This window comes from Plecotus auritus (assembly GCF_963455305.1).
Source record: "Plecotus auritus genome assembly, chromosome: 2".
NCBI classification, from domain to species: Eukaryota; Metazoa; Chordata; class Mammalia; order Chiroptera; family Vespertilionidae; genus Plecotus; species Plecotus auritus.
Genome location: NC_137771.1, coordinates 3,066,819 through 3,084,474, shown reverse-complemented (window position 1 = coordinate 3,084,474; position 17,656 = coordinate 3,066,819). Strand labels below are relative to the sequence as shown.

General features: G+C 64.4%; 3 protein-coding genes across 15 annotated transcripts in view; 2 read left to right on the top strand and 1 right to left on the bottom strand.

Moving 5' to 3' along the window:
* Window positions 1-9,548, top strand: part of PLEKHG5 (pleckstrin homology and RhoGEF domain containing G5) — a gene marked incomplete at its 3' end in the record, with an annotated part of 46,614 nt that extends 37,066 nt beyond the window's left edge. For 7 of the 10 annotated variants that reach the window (XM_080656749.1, XM_080656754.1, XM_080656756.1 and 4 more), the window contains 19 exons: window positions 318-420; window positions 792-852; window positions 1,180-1,271; window positions 1,662-1,798; window positions 2,059-2,204; window positions 2,720-2,914; window positions 2,997-3,185; window positions 3,524-3,619; window positions 4,196-4,246; window positions 4,562-4,711; window positions 5,061-5,171; window positions 5,308-5,457; window positions 5,539-5,676; window positions 5,827-5,946; window positions 7,009-7,141; window positions 7,237-7,352; window positions 7,443-7,636; window positions 8,033-8,809; window positions 9,070-9,548. In XM_080656749.1, coding sequence (XP_080512875.1) covers window positions 318-420; window positions 792-852; window positions 1,180-1,271; window positions 1,662-1,798; window positions 2,059-2,204; window positions 2,720-2,914; window positions 2,997-3,185; window positions 3,524-3,619; window positions 4,196-4,246; window positions 4,562-4,711; window positions 5,061-5,171; window positions 5,308-5,457; window positions 5,539-5,676; window positions 5,827-5,946; window positions 7,009-7,141; window positions 7,237-7,352; window positions 7,443-7,636; window positions 8,033-8,809; window positions 9,070-9,079 — 2,969 coding nt within the window. Of the gene's footprint in view, window positions 1-317; window positions 421-791; window positions 853-1,179; window positions 1,272-1,661; window positions 1,799-2,058; window positions 2,205-2,719; window positions 2,915-2,996; window positions 3,186-3,523; window positions 3,620-4,195; window positions 4,247-4,561; window positions 4,712-5,060; window positions 5,172-5,307; window positions 5,458-5,538; window positions 5,677-5,826; window positions 5,947-7,008; window positions 7,142-7,236; window positions 7,353-7,442; window positions 7,637-8,032; window positions 8,814-9,069 lie in introns of those variants that run through there. The other 3 variants (XM_080656751.1, XM_080656753.1, XM_080656755.1) reach the window with 2 other exon arrangements.
* A 178-nt stretch (window positions 9,549-9,726) lies between these two features.
* Window positions 9,727-14,922, top strand: TNFRSF25 (TNF receptor superfamily member 25). 3 transcript variants are annotated; one of them, XM_080656781.1, is made up of 10 exons: window positions 9,727-10,295; window positions 10,783-10,903; window positions 11,030-11,164; window positions 11,515-11,682; window positions 12,059-12,137; window positions 12,771-12,826; window positions 12,922-13,029; window positions 13,561-13,598; window positions 14,004-14,184; window positions 14,343-14,914. In XM_080656781.1, exons 1-10 carry the CDS (start codon window positions 10,254-10,256, stop codon window positions 14,651-14,653), a joined length of 1,239 nt encoding a protein of 412 aa, XP_080512907.1. In that variant the 5' UTR covers window positions 9,727-10,253; the 3' UTR covers window positions 14,654-14,914. The 3 variants fall into 3 exon arrangements, with proteins under 3 accessions (XP_080512907.1, XP_080512906.1, XP_080512905.1); XM_080656780.1 differs by lacking the exon at window positions 12,771-12,826 and having other exon boundaries at window positions 12,059-12,121; window positions 13,564-13,598; window positions 14,343-14,922; XM_080656779.1 differs by lacking the exon at window positions 12,771-12,826 and having other exon boundaries at window positions 12,059-12,121.
* ESPN (espin) overlaps window positions 14,913-17,656 on the bottom strand; it is a 32,280-nt gene continuing 29,536 nt past the window's right edge. The window contains exons 14-15 of one of the 2 annotated variants that reach the window (XM_080656760.1): window positions 17,570-17,581; window positions 14,913-16,041 (exon numbers count right to left, since the gene is read on the bottom strand). In XM_080656760.1, the coding sequence (XP_080512886.1) occupies window positions 15,894-16,041; window positions 17,570-17,581 (160 nt within the window). In that variant the 3' untranslated portion in view covers window positions 14,913-15,893. Of the gene's footprint in view, window positions 16,042-17,134; window positions 17,582-17,656 lie in introns of those variants that run through there. The other variant, XM_080656759.1, reaches the window with a different exon arrangement.

Sequence of the window (17,656 nt, the reverse complement as noted above, 5' to 3'; positions counted from 1 at the left end):
GGCGGGCCACAGGGTCAGGGAGGGGGCCAGCGAGGGAGCAGGCACAAGCACACCGTTTTGTTTCCGTTTTGCTTTTTAAATATATTTTTTACTGATTTCAGAGAGAAAGGAAGAGGGGGAGAGAGATTGAAACATCAATGATGAGAATCATTGGTAGGCTGCCTCCTGCATGCTCCTCCCCCACTGGGGACTGAGTCTGCAACTCAGGCATGTGCCCTTCACCGGAATCGAACCCGGGACCCTTCGGTCCCCAGGCCCACGCTCTATCCGCTGAGCCACACCCGCCAGGGCACAACCCACTCCGTTTTACCCTAAAGGCTCTGTCCTGGCCCGGAACGTGTCCACGCGGTCATGCCCCCCACGCACCAGCCCTGCAGTGGACCTGGAGGAGGAGGAGGACGGCTCAGTGGATGGCAAAGGGTAGGTGAGGGGAAGGTGGGCGAGAAGACACTGCGGGGTCCCAAGGCTGGGTCTGAGATCAAAGGTCCAGGGACCAGCGGCTTCCGGCTTCCGAGGGGCTGACTGGAGACCCCTCCCTGTCTCTGCGGCTGCCTGATTCCTGGAGGTGGCCACCTAGCCTGGGCCAGCCCCCAGGCTTCACCTGGCTAGGTGCCCCTGGGTGTGATTCCTGTGGTGGCCGCCAGAGGGCGCACAGCCGCTCCTGGGCCCTAGCCGGCCTGAGGGCACCTGAGTTACTTGGTCACTTGGGGTGTGTGTTGGAGGTGTGGGTAGGCAGCCAGGGCCCACTCACAATTGTGTTTCCAACCACTGTCCTCCCTGGCTTCCTGCAGGGACCGGAAGAGCACAGGCCTGAAACTCTCCAAGAAGAAAGCCAGGAGGAGACACACCGATGTAAGGGGCCCCCGCTGGCAGAAGGGCCGGCAGGCTCTGCCTCATCCCCGAGCCTGGGCCTGTCCGCTCTGAACTCCGGGACAGGGGTGGGCCCGGTGTGTCCCTCCCTCGCCACCTGCCCTGTGGCCCAGCACGGCCCACCTTAGCCAGGCGGGGGGATGCTGTAGGAGAGCCTCCCTCGGGTCTCGGGGACATCGGCGGCCTCCCTGGGACACAGGCGGCTGGGGACTCCCTGTAGTCACTCCCCTGCTGGGGGTCCCCTTCTAGACCCTGGGGTGGGGAAGGCAGGAAAAGGGGGCACAGAAGCTGAGACCCATGTCCTCTCAGGACCCAAGCAAGGAGTGCTTCACCCTGAAATTTGACCTGAACGTAGACATCGAGATGGAGATTGTGCCGGCCATGAAGAAGAAGTCCCTGGGGTAGGGCCTGGCGGGAAGTGGGCTGGGGCCAGGGTCAGGCTCCTGCACAGATGACTGTGTGTGTCTGTGTGGTGGCCTGTGAGCATGACCCTCACCTGTGGGAAGACCCACCCCTGTGGTGTGACAGGCCTGTGCACCTGTGTGAGCAGTCCTACCCTGAGTGCGTGGCCCCGGCCCTGGGTGTGGATGGGCCTGGGACAGTGTGTGCCCTTAGGTGCAGGACACGCCTCTGTGGTGTGTGTGGGTGTGCGCACGCACCTGTGTGTCCGTGTGCTTGTGTGTGACTCCGTGGGTGCTCCCTTATCCACTGGGAAGGCGGGTGGAGCTGGGGCCCTGGGTAGGGTGGGGGTGTGACTGCCCCCTAACAGACGCAGCTCCCGTCTGCGGCAGGGAGGTGCTGCTGCCCATATTTGAAAGGAAGGGCATCGCACTGGGCAAAGTGGACATCTACCTGGACCAGTCCAACACACCCCTGTCCCTCACCTTCGAGGCCTACAGGTTCGGGGGACACTACCTGCGGGTCAAAGGTGAGCAGCTGGCTGGGTGGAGCATGGCTGGGGCCTGGCTGGGCCTCCTGGAGATGAGGCTTCTCCCAGGCTCAGGTTCCCATTGGCAATGGCCCTGAGCAGGCTCATTACCATACAGGTGTCTGCTGGGCGGTGCAGGGTGGGGCCTCCGGGAGGGCAGCTCGGCCTTGGTTCGGATCCTTGGGGGAGAGAGGACCTGAGCCCCCTCTCCTCAGACCTGGGTGTTGAGGACCTCTCCTTGGCCCCCAATGCCACCCCAGCCAGGCCAGGGGACGAGGGGAAGGTGGAGCAGGGAGTGAAGGACTCCAAGTCCCTGAGTCTGCCCATCCTGCGGCCAGCTGGAGCTGGGCCCCCGGGCCTGGAGCGCACGGACCCCCAGAGCCGCCGGGAGAGCCTGGACATCCTGGTGAGGAGGAGGGTGGGAAGGGCCCCAGGGAGGTCTGCTGGGCCCTCACTGCTCCTGCTTGGGGCTTTAATCTCCCCTTCTGGAAAACGGGGCTGGCTCTGGGAATAGGGGGCCCTTTTTGGATCTAAGGTGGTAGGTCTGTCTCTGAGAGTCTGCCTGTGCCCAGCGAGTGTGTGTGTGTGTGTGTGTGTGTACAAGCAGGTGTTGCGTGTCACTGACTGTGTGTGTGCGTGTGTGTGTGTGTGTGTGTGTGTGTGATGGATCCTCTGGAGCTGTGCTCCTAAGTGCACTGAGTGTGTGTGACTCTTTTCCCCGCCGGCTCTGCGCTGTGGCTGGGAGGCTGGGAGGGGTCCAGGTGCACCTGTGTCTGGATCTTGCCACCCCCAGAGCACCTGTGGGTCCTGGGAGCAGTGGCACTCCCACGTCACAGCCTGGCCTGAGGTCCTGGAAACCCCCCATGGGGCGGGGCTGTGGGGATCAGGGCAGGGCTGGCCTTGACCCCCCTCCCTGGCCAGGCCCCTGGCCGCCGCCGCAAGAACATGTCAGAGTTCCTGGGAGAGGCGAGCATCCCTGGGCAGGAGCCCCCCGCGCCCTCCAGCTGCTCGCTGCCCACTGGCAGCAGCGGCGGCAGTGACAGCTGGAAGAACCGGGCCGCCAGTCGCTTCAGCGGCTTCTTCAGCTCGGGCCCCAGTGCCAGCGTCTTCGGCCGGGTATGTGGTCCCGTGGGCCCTGGGGCAGGGCAGCGGCTGACCCTGCCCCCTGACCCTGACCCTGACGCTGGTCTCCTTCCAGGAGGTGGACAAGATGGAGCAGCTGGAGGGCAAGCTGCACGCCTACGGCCTCTTTGGGCTGCCCCGGCTGCCCCGGAGGCTTCGCTTCGACCATGACTCGTGGGAAGAGGAGGGGGACGAGGAAGAGGATGAGGATGATGCCTGCCTGTGGCTGGAGGACAGCTGGCGGGACCTCATTGATGGGCATGAGGTGGGTGCCACCCACAGCCGCCGCCTCCCTCTTCTGGGGAAAGGACAACATGATCCCCCCACGTGGTGGGGCCCTTCTGAGCACCCAGTGACAGGATGTTCCCAGGACAGCCCTGTTAAGCTGTTGTCATCATTAACCCACTTTAGGGAGACGGAGGCAAAGTGAAATCACAGTGTGCCGTTTAGATGTCTCAGTGGTAGAGGAGGGCCCGGAACTTGGGGGACCCCTGGGTCTCTACCGGGGCGGGGGGGGGAAAGGAGGTTACATGCAAGGTTGCTCCCCTTCCTCCTCCCTGGCTGTCCCTGCACCGGCTGCTGGCTGACCCGCCTTTCCCACAGAAGCTGACCCGGAGGCAGTGCCACCAGCAGGAGGCCGTGTGGGAGCTCCTGCACACGGAGGTCTCCTACATTAAGAAACTGCGGGTGATCACTAACGTGAGTGGGGCGCACGGCCCAGAGCCACCCCATCTGCTTCCTTTGGGTGCCCCCCCTCCCCCGCCGCAGAGTTAGGGCCTTTGAGAAGGACCTGTTGCCAGGCCACAAAGTGGGAGGAAAGCAAGAAGGGCTGCACCTGGAGGGCCTCCCGCGGGTTAGTGGGTGGAGCTGAATGAACGCAGGCCTCACGCTTTGATTCACTCGATCGGCGGCTATTCCCGAACACCTGCCGTGCTAGGTGCCCAGCAACCCACCCCCTAGCCGCGGAGACAGAGTGGGTAGGCACTGGGGAATGTGTATGCAGGGACTTCGATCTCCGGGGGAGCACTTGGCCTGGGCTTGGGGGTTCAGGAAGGCCCCCTCTGAGCTGAGAGTCAGAGGCTGAGCCAGGGCAGCGTGGAGCCTGGGCAGGGCGACCCTCCAGCGGGCCATGGGGTTTGGGCGTTTTCTGAACCCTCTCTGTCCCTGGGTGCCTCAGAGCCTCCTGGGAAGCGTGAGGGGTAGAGGGGAGCCTAAGAATCTGGGTGGGGAGTCGGGACTGGGACCCCCAAGCTGCAGCGCCCCGTACCCCCACAGCTGTTCCTGTGCTGCCTCCTGAACCTGCAAGAGGCGGGGCTGCTGTGTGAGGTACGGCTGGGCCTGGGGGAGGGGATTGGGATGGGGTAGTGGGGGCGGGGCTTAAGCAGGGGTGGAGACGGATGGGGCGGGGCTGGAAGAGGGTAGGACCTACAAGTGGAGTCGGTGAAGCGTGGGGCGTGGCTTCAGAAGGCGGGGATGGAGGAGGGGGGTGAAGAAAGAGGACGAACCAAGGCGGGGCTGGGAGGGGCGGGGCTAACGGGTCGGGTAGGCTAGGGGCGGGGCCGAGCGGGTCTGGTAGGCTAGGGGCGGGGCTAACGGGTCGGGTAGGCTAGGGGCGGGGCCGAGCGGACCTCCCACCCCCAGGTGGAGGCGGAGCGCCTGTTCAGCAACATCCCCGAGATCGCGCGTCTGCACCGCGGGCTGTGGGGCAGTGTGATGGCGCCGATGGTGGAGAAGGCGCGGCGCACGCGGGCGCTGCTGCAGCCCGGCGACCTCCTCAAAGGCTTCAAGATGGTACGGACCCAGCCCGCCCCGGGCGGGGTGACGCGGCAGCGGGGCTGGGGCGCCGATCTCATCTGCTCCTCACCCCACCTCCCTGGGAGTAGGGGCCCCGCCCGATTCCTAGTGGTCAGAGGCGAGGAATTCCCAGTCGGTCGCCCGGGTTTGACCCCGCCTGGCCGTCTGCCCTTGCCACCTGGCCGAGGGGGTCACGCCCGCCGAGAGGCTGTCTTGTCGCACGGAAAAGAGGGATGATAGGCTTGTCACCTGCGGGGTGGTCGCGAAAGAGCAGTAAGGGAGAGTTTGTGCAGGACCCGGCCCGCAGGGGCGTCAGGTAACCGGTGTGTGTTCCTCCCTGCGCCAGTTCGGCTCCCTCTTCAAGCCCTACATCCGGTACTGCATGGAGGAGGAGGGCTGCATGGAGTACATGCGCAGCCTGCTGCGCGACAACGACCTCTTCCGGGCCTACGTGACGGTGAGGGCGGCCGGGCTGGCTGGGGGCAGGGGCGCAGGTGGCCCACCTTGGCTGCTGGTGCGCAGGAGCTGGCAGGGGGGCGGGGCCTGGGAATCGGGGCGGGGCCTGTCCTGAGCCCCGCCCCCTCCCGCCGCAGTGGGCCGAGAAGCACCAGCAGTGCCAGCGGCTGAAGCTGAGCGACATGCTCGCCAAGCCCCACCAGCGGCTCACCAAGTACCCGCTGCTGCTCAAGTCGGTGCTGAGGAAGACCGACGAGCCGCGCGCCAAGGAGGCCGTCATCACCATGGTAACCAGGGCGGCATGGTTCCCTCTGCGGCTGGGGCCTCTCCCCGACCCTGGGCCTGAACCAGCCACTGTCCACCCCCAGATCAGCTCCGTGGAGCGCTTCATCCACCACGTGAACGCGTGCATGCGGCAGCGGCAGGAGCGGCAGCGGCTGGCGGCCGTGGTGAGCCGCATCGACGCCTACGAGGCGGTGGAGGGGAGCAACGACGAGGTGGACAAGGTGGGCGGCCTTGCCGGGAGGGAGGAGGGGCCAAACTGGCAGAAGGGCTGTGCTGGAGTGAGTCTCGCGTGGGGACTCCTGGCTGAGCTGGGAGGCCAGCCCTGACCCCCTCACCTGCGCCCTCCCCCCTCACCTGCACCCTCTCCCCAGCTCCTGAAGGAGTTTCTGCACCTGGACCTGACGGCGCCCATCCCGGGCGCCTCCCCTGAGGAGACGCGGCAGCTGCTGTTGGAGGGCAGCCTGCGGATGAAGGAGGGAAAGGACAGCAAGGTGACTCTAGGGGCCACCCCGTGGGCAGGGCCCCTGCCCCGCCCCCGCTGGCCCTGCAGGTTTGGACCACCCCTTCCTGGGCACCTCCTGGGTGGAGCCAGTGGTTCTCAGCTGCCCAGTCAGTTGGGCGGTGATTCAAGAACTAGTGACCTTGTGGTCTCTGAGGGGTGATTGTCTGCCTGCAGTTTACGCTTTACAATTTGAGCAGCATGGCCACAGCCCATGGGTGCCTGTCTGGCCCACTTGATGCCACGTGGTTTCTGGTGGTAGGGAGGGGCACACTGCATTAGCAGGCCCGGAACAGACCCTTGCACTGAGCTAGTAATCCGTCATGCATCATGTAGCCCAGAGCCTGTAAGTCAGGATTTTAAAGTTACCTCCCAGTGGGTAGAATGTCCGCCTGTGTACTGAAGGATTCGGGGTCCACTCTGGTCAAGGGCACATGCGGGCTCGATCCCCAGTAGAGGGCGTGCAGGAGGCAGCCAAGCAATGATTCACTCTCATTGATGTTTCTCTCTCTCTCTCTCTCCCTCTCTCCCCCTCTCCCTTCCTCTCTGAAATCAATAAAAATATATTAAAAATAAAATAAAATTTACTGCCCTTTCCTCTTTAATATCAAGTTTTAATTTAAATAAGTCACAAGTCTATAGCTCAATGAAAGAAAATCATCTTGTTCTCTTTTTTTATTGACTTCAGAGAGGAAGGGAGAGGGAGAGAGATAGAAACATCAATGATGAGAGAATCAGCAGTGGACTGTCCCCTGCACGCTCCCCAACACTGGGGACCGAGCCCACAACCTGGGCATGTGCTCTTGGCCGGAATCGAACCCAGGACCCTTTGGTCCGCAGACTGACAATGTATCCAGTGGGCCAAACCAGCTAGGGCTTGCTCTTCCTTTTAATTCTGCTCTCATGTTCACGGCCGTCGGGGCAGGGAAGGTGTTTGACAAAGTCTGAGTGCCCCCAGGAGAGGGCGCTGCAGCGGACAGGCGGAGGGTCCCTGCCTGAGGCCCCAGGACCCTGGCTCTGACCCCTGGCCTCTCCTGCTCCCCCTGTCCCCCAGATGGATGTGTACTGCTTCCTCTTCACGGACCTGCTTTTGGTGACCAAGGCAGTGAAGAAGGCCGAGCGGACCAAGGTCATCAGGCCACCACTGCTGGTGGACAAGATCGTGTGCCGGGAGCTGCGGGACCCTGGTGAGGAGCCCGCCCCCTGCCCCTGGGCCAGGGCTGTGATGGGCAGCGGCAGGCAGTGGTCTTGGCTGACACTGACTCGAGCCCTTCCTGAGCAGGCTCCTTTCTCCTCATCTACCTGAACGAGTTCCACAGCGCCGTGGGGGCCTACACGTTCCAGGCGAGTGGGCAGGCTCTGTGCAGGGGCTGGGTGGACTCCATTTACAATGCCCAGGTGAGAGAACGCCGGGCGGAGGGCGGGCGGTCTGGCGGGGGCTGTGGCTCACAGCCCACCTGCCCCTGTGGACGCTGCCCCCGCCTGCAGAACCAGTTGCAGCAGCTGCGTGCGCAGGAGCATGGGGGCAGCCAGCAGCACCTGCAGAGCCTGGAGGAGGAGGAGGAGCAGGAGGACGAGGAGGAAGACGAGGAGGAAGAGGAGGGTGGGGAGAGTAGCACTTCCGCCGCCAGCTCCCCCACCATCCTGCGCAAAAGCAGCAACAGCCTGGACTCCCAGCACTGGTACGCGTGCCCAGGACCCCCAGCTCCTGATCCCCAGGCCGCAGACACGGCACAGGGCCCGGCTCCAGTCCCTTTCTCTGAAAGGCTTCACGTTGTGAACCCGGCGGGGAGCGGGTGTGGGTTCTGGTGTGGGACCTTGGCTGCTACAGCCCCAGCCACAGGCGGGGTTGGCAAAGGATTTTCAACTTGACCGCCAACTCCGCTTCATTAGTAGCTGCCGGGAGCCAGCTGAGGGCTGAGATGGGGAGAGTCCGTGATGGGGATGGATGCCATGCTGATGTCCGCTGTGGGCACAGGAGCTGGGGGGTCTGGGCCCGTGCCACTTCGCCATCTCTGAGCCGAGGCCGTGGACCCCTGCTGTGCCCGGCCGGGGCTGACTCCCTTCCCGGCCCGCAGCGCCTCGGACGGCTCCACGGAGACCCTGGCCATGGTGGTGGTGGAGCCCGGGGAGACGCTGTCCTCTCCCGAGTTCGAGGGCGGCCCCTTCAGCTCCCAGTCGGACGAGATGTCTCTCAGTACCACCGCCTCGTCCGTCACACCGACCAGCGAGCTGCTGGCCCTGGGCCCCGGGGACGGCCGCTCCTGCTCCATGGACTCCGCCTACGGCACCCTCTCCCCCACCTCCTTGCAAGACTTTGCCACCCCAGCCCCTGCGGCGGAGCCAGTGCCCCGGCCCCTAGATTTGCCACAAGCCCCTTCGCCCCCGCCCTCGCCCCGCCTCCGCCGCCGCACCCCTGTCCAGCTGCTGCCCCGCCTGCCCCACCTGCTCAAGTCCAAATCTGAGGCCAGCCTCCTCCAGCTGCTGGCAGGGACCACCACCCAGGGGGCGCCCCCAGCCCCCAGCCGCAGCCTGTCGGAACTCTGCTTGGCTGCCACAGCCACAGGCACCAGGACTCGGGGCTCCCCTCACGAAGCTGGGCCCCGCTGGCATTGCGGGGGCGCGCCAAGCCCCGGCAGTGGCTCCCAGCCGTCAGAGATGGAGGGCAGGACCACCTGCCTGGCGGGGGAGCCTGAGGGGCCCCCCAGGAGGAGCAGAGAGCTGCCCTCGGGAGCCTCCCGCAGGGTCCAGCCTGAGCCGCCCCCTGGCATCTCTGCCCAGCACAGGAAGCTGACGCTGGCCCAGCTCCACCGCATCAGGACCACCCTGCTGCTTAACTCCACGCTCACTGCCTCGTGAGTGGCCTGGCCCCGGGTGGCGAGCGCAGGTGGCCCAGCGTGCTGGCACTGGGGGCACTGAGCCCTGGGGGCGGGTAGGGGCGCTGTTATGGCTGGAGCAGGTGGCACCCAGGGCTATGGAGGAAGAGGGAGCCCGGGGCCCGCCCCAGAGCTCGGCTGAGGGTGTCTGAACTGTAGTGGGGAGGAGAGGGTGGCTGGAGCCCCTCCGAGTGGCATCAGCAAAGGAAGGACTGTCTCTCCCCTCCCCTCCCCTGCAGGGAGGTCTGAGCAGAGGGAGGCCCCCAAGGGTGCCACTGACCACGGACAGCAGACAGCAGGCCTCCGGGGGGGTGCGGCCCCCGCTCCAGCTGCTGCCTGTGTGCGCCCAAGCCGAGTGCCGGGCAGGACCCCTGCCGCCACTGGGCCGTTTGCACTGGGCCAGACTCGATGGAGATGGAGGCGGGTTCGGCAGAGGCCCAGGCTCAGGATGGCCCCCACAGTCCTCACCGTCACTAACCTGCCCTCCCGCCCCCCCCCCCCCCCCCCCGCGCCTGCCCAGCGGGATTCCTCGTCCGCTATTCCCTGAAGTCATCAGCTCCCACCGCGCTGGACTCCAGGGCCACCCACCCCTCCGCTCCTCTGGCCCCGAGTGGGACAGTCCCTGGCCCTCTCCTCTGTCTCCCTCCCAGGCCCGCAGGGCTCGCTGTAAAGTCGCATATTTATTGAGCTTTTGATTCTTTTATAAAGACTTTGACATACTCCACTGGAAGGAGTCCTTTGCTTTTGAACCCATCCCTTTCAGGACTCAGGGCAACTGAGCTCTGGTCCCCCCATCTGTGGTGGGGCACCGGGGGAGAGACCGTGGGGAGCAGCAGTGAATTAGGGGGCAGAGGCCACCAGACCAACACCCCAAAACCAACCCATCCTCTGACACAGCCATGAGGCCCACCATTGGAGTCCCACATGGTGCCTGCCCTCAGCTGCCCCACGAGCTTAGGCCAGGGTGGGCGACCTGGCGTGGGCTCACCGGGAGTCTCTCTGGGGCTCCTCTCCAGGGGAGGGGCCCCTGCACCCACACCTTACAGTATCTGGAGGGGCCTGGCTCTGAAACCCCGTGGAGGCAGTTCCTTCACCCTGGAGTGGTGGTCTCAGGGCTGAGGCCGGAAGCCGGGCGTGGGGACCAGGGCAGCCCTGCCCTCTGTGCACCTTGCTGCCCGCAGGCCATGAGCTCCGGGGCGCTGGGGACAGCCTCCCCAGGTCAGGGCTCCACTTCCAGGGCCCCTGGGGCTGTTCCCCGACCCCCACCCCCAAGGCAGGCTCCCAGGGGGCGGGCCCTGCGGCTGGGTGCTGGGCCGGAACTGCGGTGGGCAGGGCGGGCAGAGTGGGGAAGCCCCCGCAGGCACACGCCTGGCCTGCCCGTCCCAGTCCCGCTTGAGGGCCCAGAGCGGCGCGGCACCGGGCCATGGACCAGCAGCTCCGGCGCTGGGCGGCAGTGGTGGCTGCAGTGAGTGGGGATCCGGGGGTGGGGGTGGGGTGGGGGGCGGCCTCAAGTCTCTGGGCCTGGATCTGCGCGGGGAGGAAGGGGCCCCGCGATTAGCCAATACCTGAATCTTGCTCCCAGACTGGCTGGGGGTTGGGCAGGCCCTCCCCTCTGACCTAGTTAGAGGCTCCGGCAGGGCGGGCCCTTCCTACGAGAGGAAACACCCTGCTAGGGTCCCAGAGGTCTGGAGGGCCCGGGAGAGAGAGCAGCGTCCCTCGGGCAGGGTGGGGCTGCCTGAATCCGCTGGTGGGGGGGCCCTCCGCTTGCCCAGCCTGGCCTGTCTCCCTGTCTCATCCCCAACCCTTGGGCACCCCTTCTGCTCAAGAACCTGAGAAGCAGGCTGCTCTGAGGGCAAAATCTCAGGGCCTCTGAAGGTGGGGAGACTGGGCAGGGAGAGGCCCCGCGTGGGGAAGCCGTGCTCACGCAGGAGCCAGCAGCCCCTGTCCCCCAGGCCCTCCTCCTGCTCCCGCTGGGCGCCCAGGGCCGGGGCGGCACTCCCAGCCCCAGGTGTGACTGTGCCCACGGCTCTCAGAAGAGGACCGGGCCGCTCTGCTGCAGGGGCTGCCCCGCAGGTGAGTGGCTGCTGGTGGGAGGGGCAGGCCAGGGGTGGCTGGGAGAGAAGTGGGGAGCACAGGTAGGAAGGGGGGAGGGAAGGCAGGGGCCCCTCTGACTCTCTGACCCCAGCCTGGGCTCCACAGGGCAGTACCTAGCGGCCCGCTGCACAGAGCCCTGTGGCAATGCCACCTGCGTCCCGTGCGCCCAGGGCACCTTCCTGGCCCGGGAGCACCACCACGAGATCAACTGTGCCCGCTGCCAGGCCTGTGACGAGCAGGGTGAGGCGCTGCTGGGGTCTGGTGGGGGCCCGGAGGACAGGCTGTGCCCGCCTCCTTCTGAAGGAAGCGGCTGGTTTGGGCCACTTAGGGTGCGAGGGCCTGTGGTCACCCCCCTCAGGCCCCTCTCCCCGACCCTGCCTCGGGGCACCTTTGCGCCCTTTCCTCCCGGCGACCGTCCTGTCTGCACACACCTCAGGCCTGGCCTGTGGGGTGTGCGCTGCCCTTTCTCTGGGGGTGGCCCTGTCTCTGGTTTATCCCGGCTCTGTTCTTCTGGGGATCTGTCCCACCTCTGGGGGGTGGTCTCTGCCCCTAACTGCCTCTGCTCCCCCGTCTCCCTGCACCCCCACCAGCCTCCCAGGTGGCCCTGGAGAACTGCTCGGCAGTGGCTAACACCAGGTGTGGGTGCCCGCCGGGCTGGTTTAGGGAGTGCCTGGACCCACACTGCATCAGCGGCTTGCCCTTCTTCTGCCACCCGTGCCTAGACTGTGGGGCCCTGCACCGCCACACGCGGGTGCCCTGTGAGTACCTACAGCACGGGCTATTGACCCCCCCCCCCCCGCTGCCTCCCTCTCTCCCACCTTGACCCTCCCCCCCTCCCTCTCTCCCACCTTGACCCTCCCCCCGCCTCCCTCTCTCCCCCGCCTCCCTCTCTCCCACCTTGACCCTCCCCCCCGCCTCCCTCTCTCCCACCTTGACCCTCCCCCCCGCCTCCCTCTCTTCCACCTTGACCCTCCCCCCCCGCCTCCCTCTCTCCCACCTTGATTCTCCCCCCCCCGCCTCCCTCTCTCCCACCTTGACCCTCCCCCCCCCGCCTCCCTCTCTCCCACCTTGACCCTCCCTCCCCCCCCGCCTCCCTCTCTCCCACCTTGACCCTCCCAGTCTCTTGGTCTGCAGGTTCCAGCAGAGACACTGAATGTGGCGCCTGCCTGCCTGGCTTCTATGAACATGGCAACAGCTGTGTGTCCTGCCCCACGTAACTTCCTGGCTGCCTTGGGCAGGGGGAGGGGAGCGGGGAGCAGAGTGGGGCCAGGGGCAGGGAGGAGGGGGCTTGGTCCTGTGGTGGGTGGGCCCCCCTCCAGGCAAACTCGTAAAGGGAGACGTGGATTCACCTGTGCCAGGAAAGAAGCACCCTGCAGTAGTGAGGAGGAGGATTTGGCGCGTACAGAGGGGCACTGGTGGTTTGCAAGCTTGGGCTGAGATTCAGGACCCGCCCCTTGTTCCCTGGAGGATGCTGGGCAAGCGACTTCACTCCAATGTGTGGCTTCCCCATCTGAACGTGGGGGCGTTAGTAGGTCCCCCCCAGAGCACCTGCCATCTCCAGACACCCTTCCAGGTGCTGGGGATACAGCAGGGAGCACCACAGGCGGTCCTGGTCCGTATGGAGCTGACATGCTAGCGGCCCTCAATCGGGTCTAGAAGCAGCTCGATAAATCCTGGTTGTTGATCTAGTTACTGGGACACGGGCATTTCGGCAGTACTTCGGGAACATTCTTGGGTGGAGCGAGGCTCCCAGGGAAGAGGCCTGGAAGGGAGGGGCCCTCAGGAGGGAGATGTCAGGCAGCCTGGACAGCCCGCCGTGTGGGCCCTCACTCCCCGCCCCCTGCAGGAGCGCCGTCTGGAGCTGTCCTGAGCCCTGCGCGGCTGCCTGCGGCTGGAGGCAGAGTAGGTGGCATGCTGGGGACACAGCGGGAGAGCTGGGAAGGGCCCAGGGCAGCTTGGGGGTGGCTACACCCAGCACCCACCAACTGCTCTTCCAGTGTTCTGGGTCCAGGTGCTCCTGGCAGGCCTGGTGGTTCCACTGGTGCTCGGTGCCACCCTGACCTACACGTACCGCCGCTGCCAGCCCTGCAAGCCCATGGTTCCTGGTAAGTGCATGCGCATTCGCACACGCACACACGCACATACTCACACGTGTGTGCATACCTCACATGTATAACCACACATGTGCATACCACAACATGCATGCCCACGTATGTGTGCATACACCACACATGTGCATACGCACGCACACATGCACACACTCCTAGGACCCTGGGGTCAGGATGGGTAGCCAGAGCCCACTCAGCCCTGATGCAGAGGGAACGAGGGAGTGCTGGTGTGTGTGCAGGGCAGTGGTCGGCAAACTCCTTAGTCAACAGAGCCAAATATCAACTGTACGATTGAAATTTCTTTTGAGAGCCCAATTTTTTAAACTTCTTCTAACGCCACTTCTTTAAAATAGACTCGCCCAGGCCGTGGTATTTTGTGGAAGAGCCACACTCAAGGGGCCAAAGAGCCGCCTGTGGCTCGCGAGCCGCAGTTTGCCGACCACTGGTAGGGGACCCCCAGCGAAGCTGGACCAGCATCCAGGTCCAGGAGCCCTGCCTGACTGCTGGTTAGACTCTCTTGTCTCTCAGCAGATGGAGCTGGGATGGAGGTCCTGACCACCCTGCAGGTGAGGAGCATGTTCTGGACGAGGGTGAGCGAGTACTCGGGCCTCAGCCTTCCGGAGCTCAGAGGTCGGGCCTTATTAGAACTCCCGGCGCCCAGGGCGTGGCTGGCATGGAGCAGACCTAACAAACACGTGTGCCGAGTTATCGGGGAATGAGGGCAGCACGGGGCCTGTCCTGGGGCGGTGGCGCTCAGGAGGCTGCGGTCCTCAGGTTAACGGAGCCCACCATTCAGGGGGAGGATGCCGCCATGGCAAGGGCAGGGGCTGGGACTCCAGCAGAGGACACAGCTCTTCCACGGGGCGGGTGAGAGAACATGGCCCGCCCGGAGGGGACCCCGGGGGAGCTTGCTGGCCAGGCTCCAGCAAAGGGGCCTGCAGGGCTGACCTGGGGCCCCTCCTGGCTTCCAGACCACCCACCTCTTACCCCCCGAGAGCGCCCACATCCTTCTGGTGCCACCCAGCGGCAGTGAGAAAGCCTGCCCCGGCCAGTTGGTAGGCAGCGGCTGGACCCCTGGCTGCGCCCAGACCCAGGAAGCGCCCGGCGCGGAGGTGCCATGGTCCTGGGACCAGCTGCGCAGCGGAGCTCTGGGTAAGGGACTTCACACCACCCGCCCAAGTCCCAGGTGAAAGCTGCGGTTTCCTGGGGCGCCACTTGCCCACTTCCCGTCCCGTCCCCTAACTAACGGGGAGGACCTCCCTGCCCCGGCCGCAGACCGCGTTCCCAGGGTCTCTCTGGTCTGTCCCCAGGCCCGCCGCCAGCGCCCCCTGCAGGCTCGGCGGCCGCCACGCTGCAGCTGGGCCCGCAGTTCTACGATGTAATGGACGCGGTGCCCGCGCGGCGCTGGAAGGAGTTCGTGCGGACTCTGGGGCTGCGCGAGGCCGAGATCGAGGCGGTGGAGGTGGAGGTGGGCCGCTTCCGCGACCAGCAGTACGAGATGCTCAAGCGCTGGCGCCAGCAGCAGCCTGCGGGCCTGGGCGCCATCTACGCGGCCCTGGAGCGCATGGGGCTGGACGGCTGCGCCGAGGACCTGCGCAGCCGCCTGCAGCGCGGCCCGTGACGCGGGGCCCACCCGTCAGCCGGGGGCCCCGAGGGCCCTTGCAGAAGCCCTAAGTACTGTTACTTACGCGTGTAGACATTTTATGTCGCTTACTATGTATGCCTCCGGCACGGCCCTGCGTAGCAGCGCCAGCCGGCCTCACCCTGCCCTGCCCGGCCCCTGGGGGCTGCTTAAGGCAAAGGCAGCGGGGAACGAGGGGACGGGGTGGGAAAGGGCTGGGCGGGCGCTCAGCCTGAGGGGGCCGAGGCTGTGGTATTAAATCTATTCAGAAAAGCTGCAGGTTCGTGTTTGCACGGGGCTGGGTATGAAGTGGCCCTTTCCCGGGGCGTCGAAAGGGCGGGAGTCTTGCCGGCCAGAGTCTGGGACGCACGGCGGGAACCAGAGTGGCCCTTGCGCCCAGGCCCGCCCCTCCCGCTCCGCTGCGGTGGTTGCCCCGTTACCCCGGGACCCCGGGAGGGAGAGGGAGTCGGCGATGGGGAGCGAGAGTGAACGTGAGCGAGGCCGGGCGTCTGAGCGAGCTTTAATGGGGGTGCGAGCCGGCGGGGGCGCGGGACCGGGAGGCAGCAGTCAGAGGCGGGGTCAGGGCCCCTCGTCCTCCAGGCACCCCACCCCTGCAGTGAAAGGGGCGAGGGCCTGGGGCCTGGCTGGGGAGGAGGCAGGCGGGGCCCGGGAGCGGCAACGCCGCCTGGACGGGCAGTTTTTATCGTTTCTGGTAAACAAATGACTGAGAGGAAGCCCTCGGCGGGGATGGGAAACGGGCCGGCGGGCCGGGCGCAGATCTAGGTCAGGGTGGCAGGAAAACCCCTTCCCTTCCCGAGCCCGGTCGGCCTCCGCCCAGGATGTGCCAGCGACGCGGGTTCCGGGGTGCGGGGGAGGGGGCCGCCGCCGCTACGGGTCCCGCAGGAAAACAAAGTCACCACCCACGGGGCTGGGAAGAGCTCTGCGCACGTTGACATTCAACGAACATGCAAATATATGTAAATAGCCATGCAAATAAGCAGCATCTTTTGCGTCAACAACTTGGGCACTTTTTCTGGGCGACTGTGGCGGGCGGGCGGGCGCGCTCCTGCATCTTCCGGGGCTGGGGATGCGAGGGCGGGGGTCAGGGGAGGGGGTGCCGAGCCGGAGGGGGGTGGCATGGCTCCCAGCGGGTCCATCCGGGCTGGGGAGGCTGGGGCAGGGGCCGCCTCCTCCCCGCCCACCCCGCCCCCAGCTCCCGAGGAGCGGGAGGAAGCAGCATCTAGTACTTAGCGATGTCCCCCTTCTTCAGGATGATCTGTCGCTGCCAGGGCGCCAGCTTGGTCTCGTCGTAGCCCAGCGTCCGCAGCTTCTCCGACTGCTCCTTTTCCCGCTGCAGCTCCTCCTGCTTCTGTCGCTCCTCCTCTTTTCTAGACCGGGGGTCGGGACAGAACCACGGCAAGGGTGAGGGGGGCCCAGGCGCCTCGAGGGCTCCGTGGTGGCAAGGGCTGCGCCACTGAGGGCAGAGGGACTAATGAGCGGGAGGGTGGGCAGTGGCTTCTAGGGGCAGAGGTGCTAGGGGACTGGAGGCTGGGGCCCGGGGTAGGAGGCAGGCAGAGGGGATTGCTGGGGACAGATTGGGGTTATTGGGGCGCTCCTAGGAGCTGGGTGAGCAAGAGGCTGTGGCTGGGTTATTGCTGGCTGGGGAGTGACTGGAACAGGTGCTGATCACAGTGTGGCTGAGGCTGAGGAGGGGTGCTTATGGGGGTGGGGGATGTGATTATTGGGGTGAGGACCTGAGTTACTGGGGCTTGAGGATGGACTCTGGGGAGCAGAGGGACCACATTATGGGAGACAGGGGCTGGGTAATTATGGACAAATTGTTAAAATGTGGGGCAATGGGGGAGTTTGGGGGACATCTGTAATACTTTCAACAATAAAGATAAATTTAGAAAAACAAAGCACTTTTTGTTTTCCAGGAAAAAAAGCCACCAACACAAAAGTGTGGGGGCTAGGGCTGCACTGCTGACAAGGTAGCCACTGAGCAAATGGGGCTGTTGAGGGTTCGAAATGTTAGGACTGAGGAGTGTTGCAGCCATAAGATGCTCATGACATCACAAAGACTTAGATTTAAGAGTGTAGGACGTCTCATCAATCATTTTATATTGATTATATATTGAAATACCTAACTTCAATTAACGTTATAATCATTGAACTATATAACTGAATTTTGATGTGTCGAGTTATATAAAATATACTGTAGCCCAGCTGGTGTGGCTTGGTGGTTGGGCATCTACCTGTGAGACAGGAGGTCAGGTTTGATTCCCCGTCAGGGCACATGCCTGGGTTGCAGGCTAGACCCCCAGTGGGGGGGGGGAGGGGTGCAGGAGGCAGCCGATCAATGATTCTCTCTCATCATTGATGTTTCCATCTCTCTCTCCCTTCCTCTCTGAAATCAATACAAATATATTTAAAACATACTATGAAAATTAAGTTCACCTGTATCTTTTTTTTTTTTTTTTTAAACTGAGCAGAAAGGCTAGGTTAATGAGAGAGAGGGGCTGGGTAATTGGGGACATGGTCATTACAGCATAAGAGCTAGACCAGGGGTGGGCAAACTTTTTGACTCGAGGGCCACAATGGGTTCTGAAACTGGACCGGAGGGCCGGAACAAAAGCATGGATGGAGTGTTTGTGTGAACTAATATAAATTCAAAGTAAAGGAGCGGAGGGGAGAGCAAGAGAACCGGATAGAACAGCCGGATCCGGCCCGCGGGCCGTAGTTTGCCCAAGGCTGAGCTAGACTCTGGGGACCGGTCTAGTTATGGGGGGAGCTGGTGGCATTACTGGGAGCAGAGAGGCTGCGCTACAGGGCCGAGTGACAAGGGGATGAGCTCAAGATGGGACTAGATGAAGGGGCAAAGGAGGGGAGGCAGGTTGGGATCTGCCCCTCACTCACCGCTTCTGCTCCCTAGAAGGAAAAGGAGACAGCATTAGCTGGTGCCACCACTTCAGGGACACGATCCAGACACCCTGCCAGATCCCA

Bases quoted from the DNA above. Each gene is read 5' to 3' on its own strand.
- TNFRSF25 (XM_080656781.1), top strand. From the start codon at position 10,254: ATGGACCAGCAGCTCCGGCGCTGGGCGGCAGTGGTGGCTGCA. The intron at 13,599-14,003 runs GTGAGGAGCATG...CCTGGCTTCCAG, and splicing joins AGGTCCTGACCACCCTGCAG to ACCACCCACCTCTTACCCCC. The intron at 14,185-14,342 runs GTAAGGGACTTC...GTCTGTCCCCAG, and splicing joins GCTGCGCAGCGGAGCTCTGG to GCCCGCCGCCAGCGCCCCCT.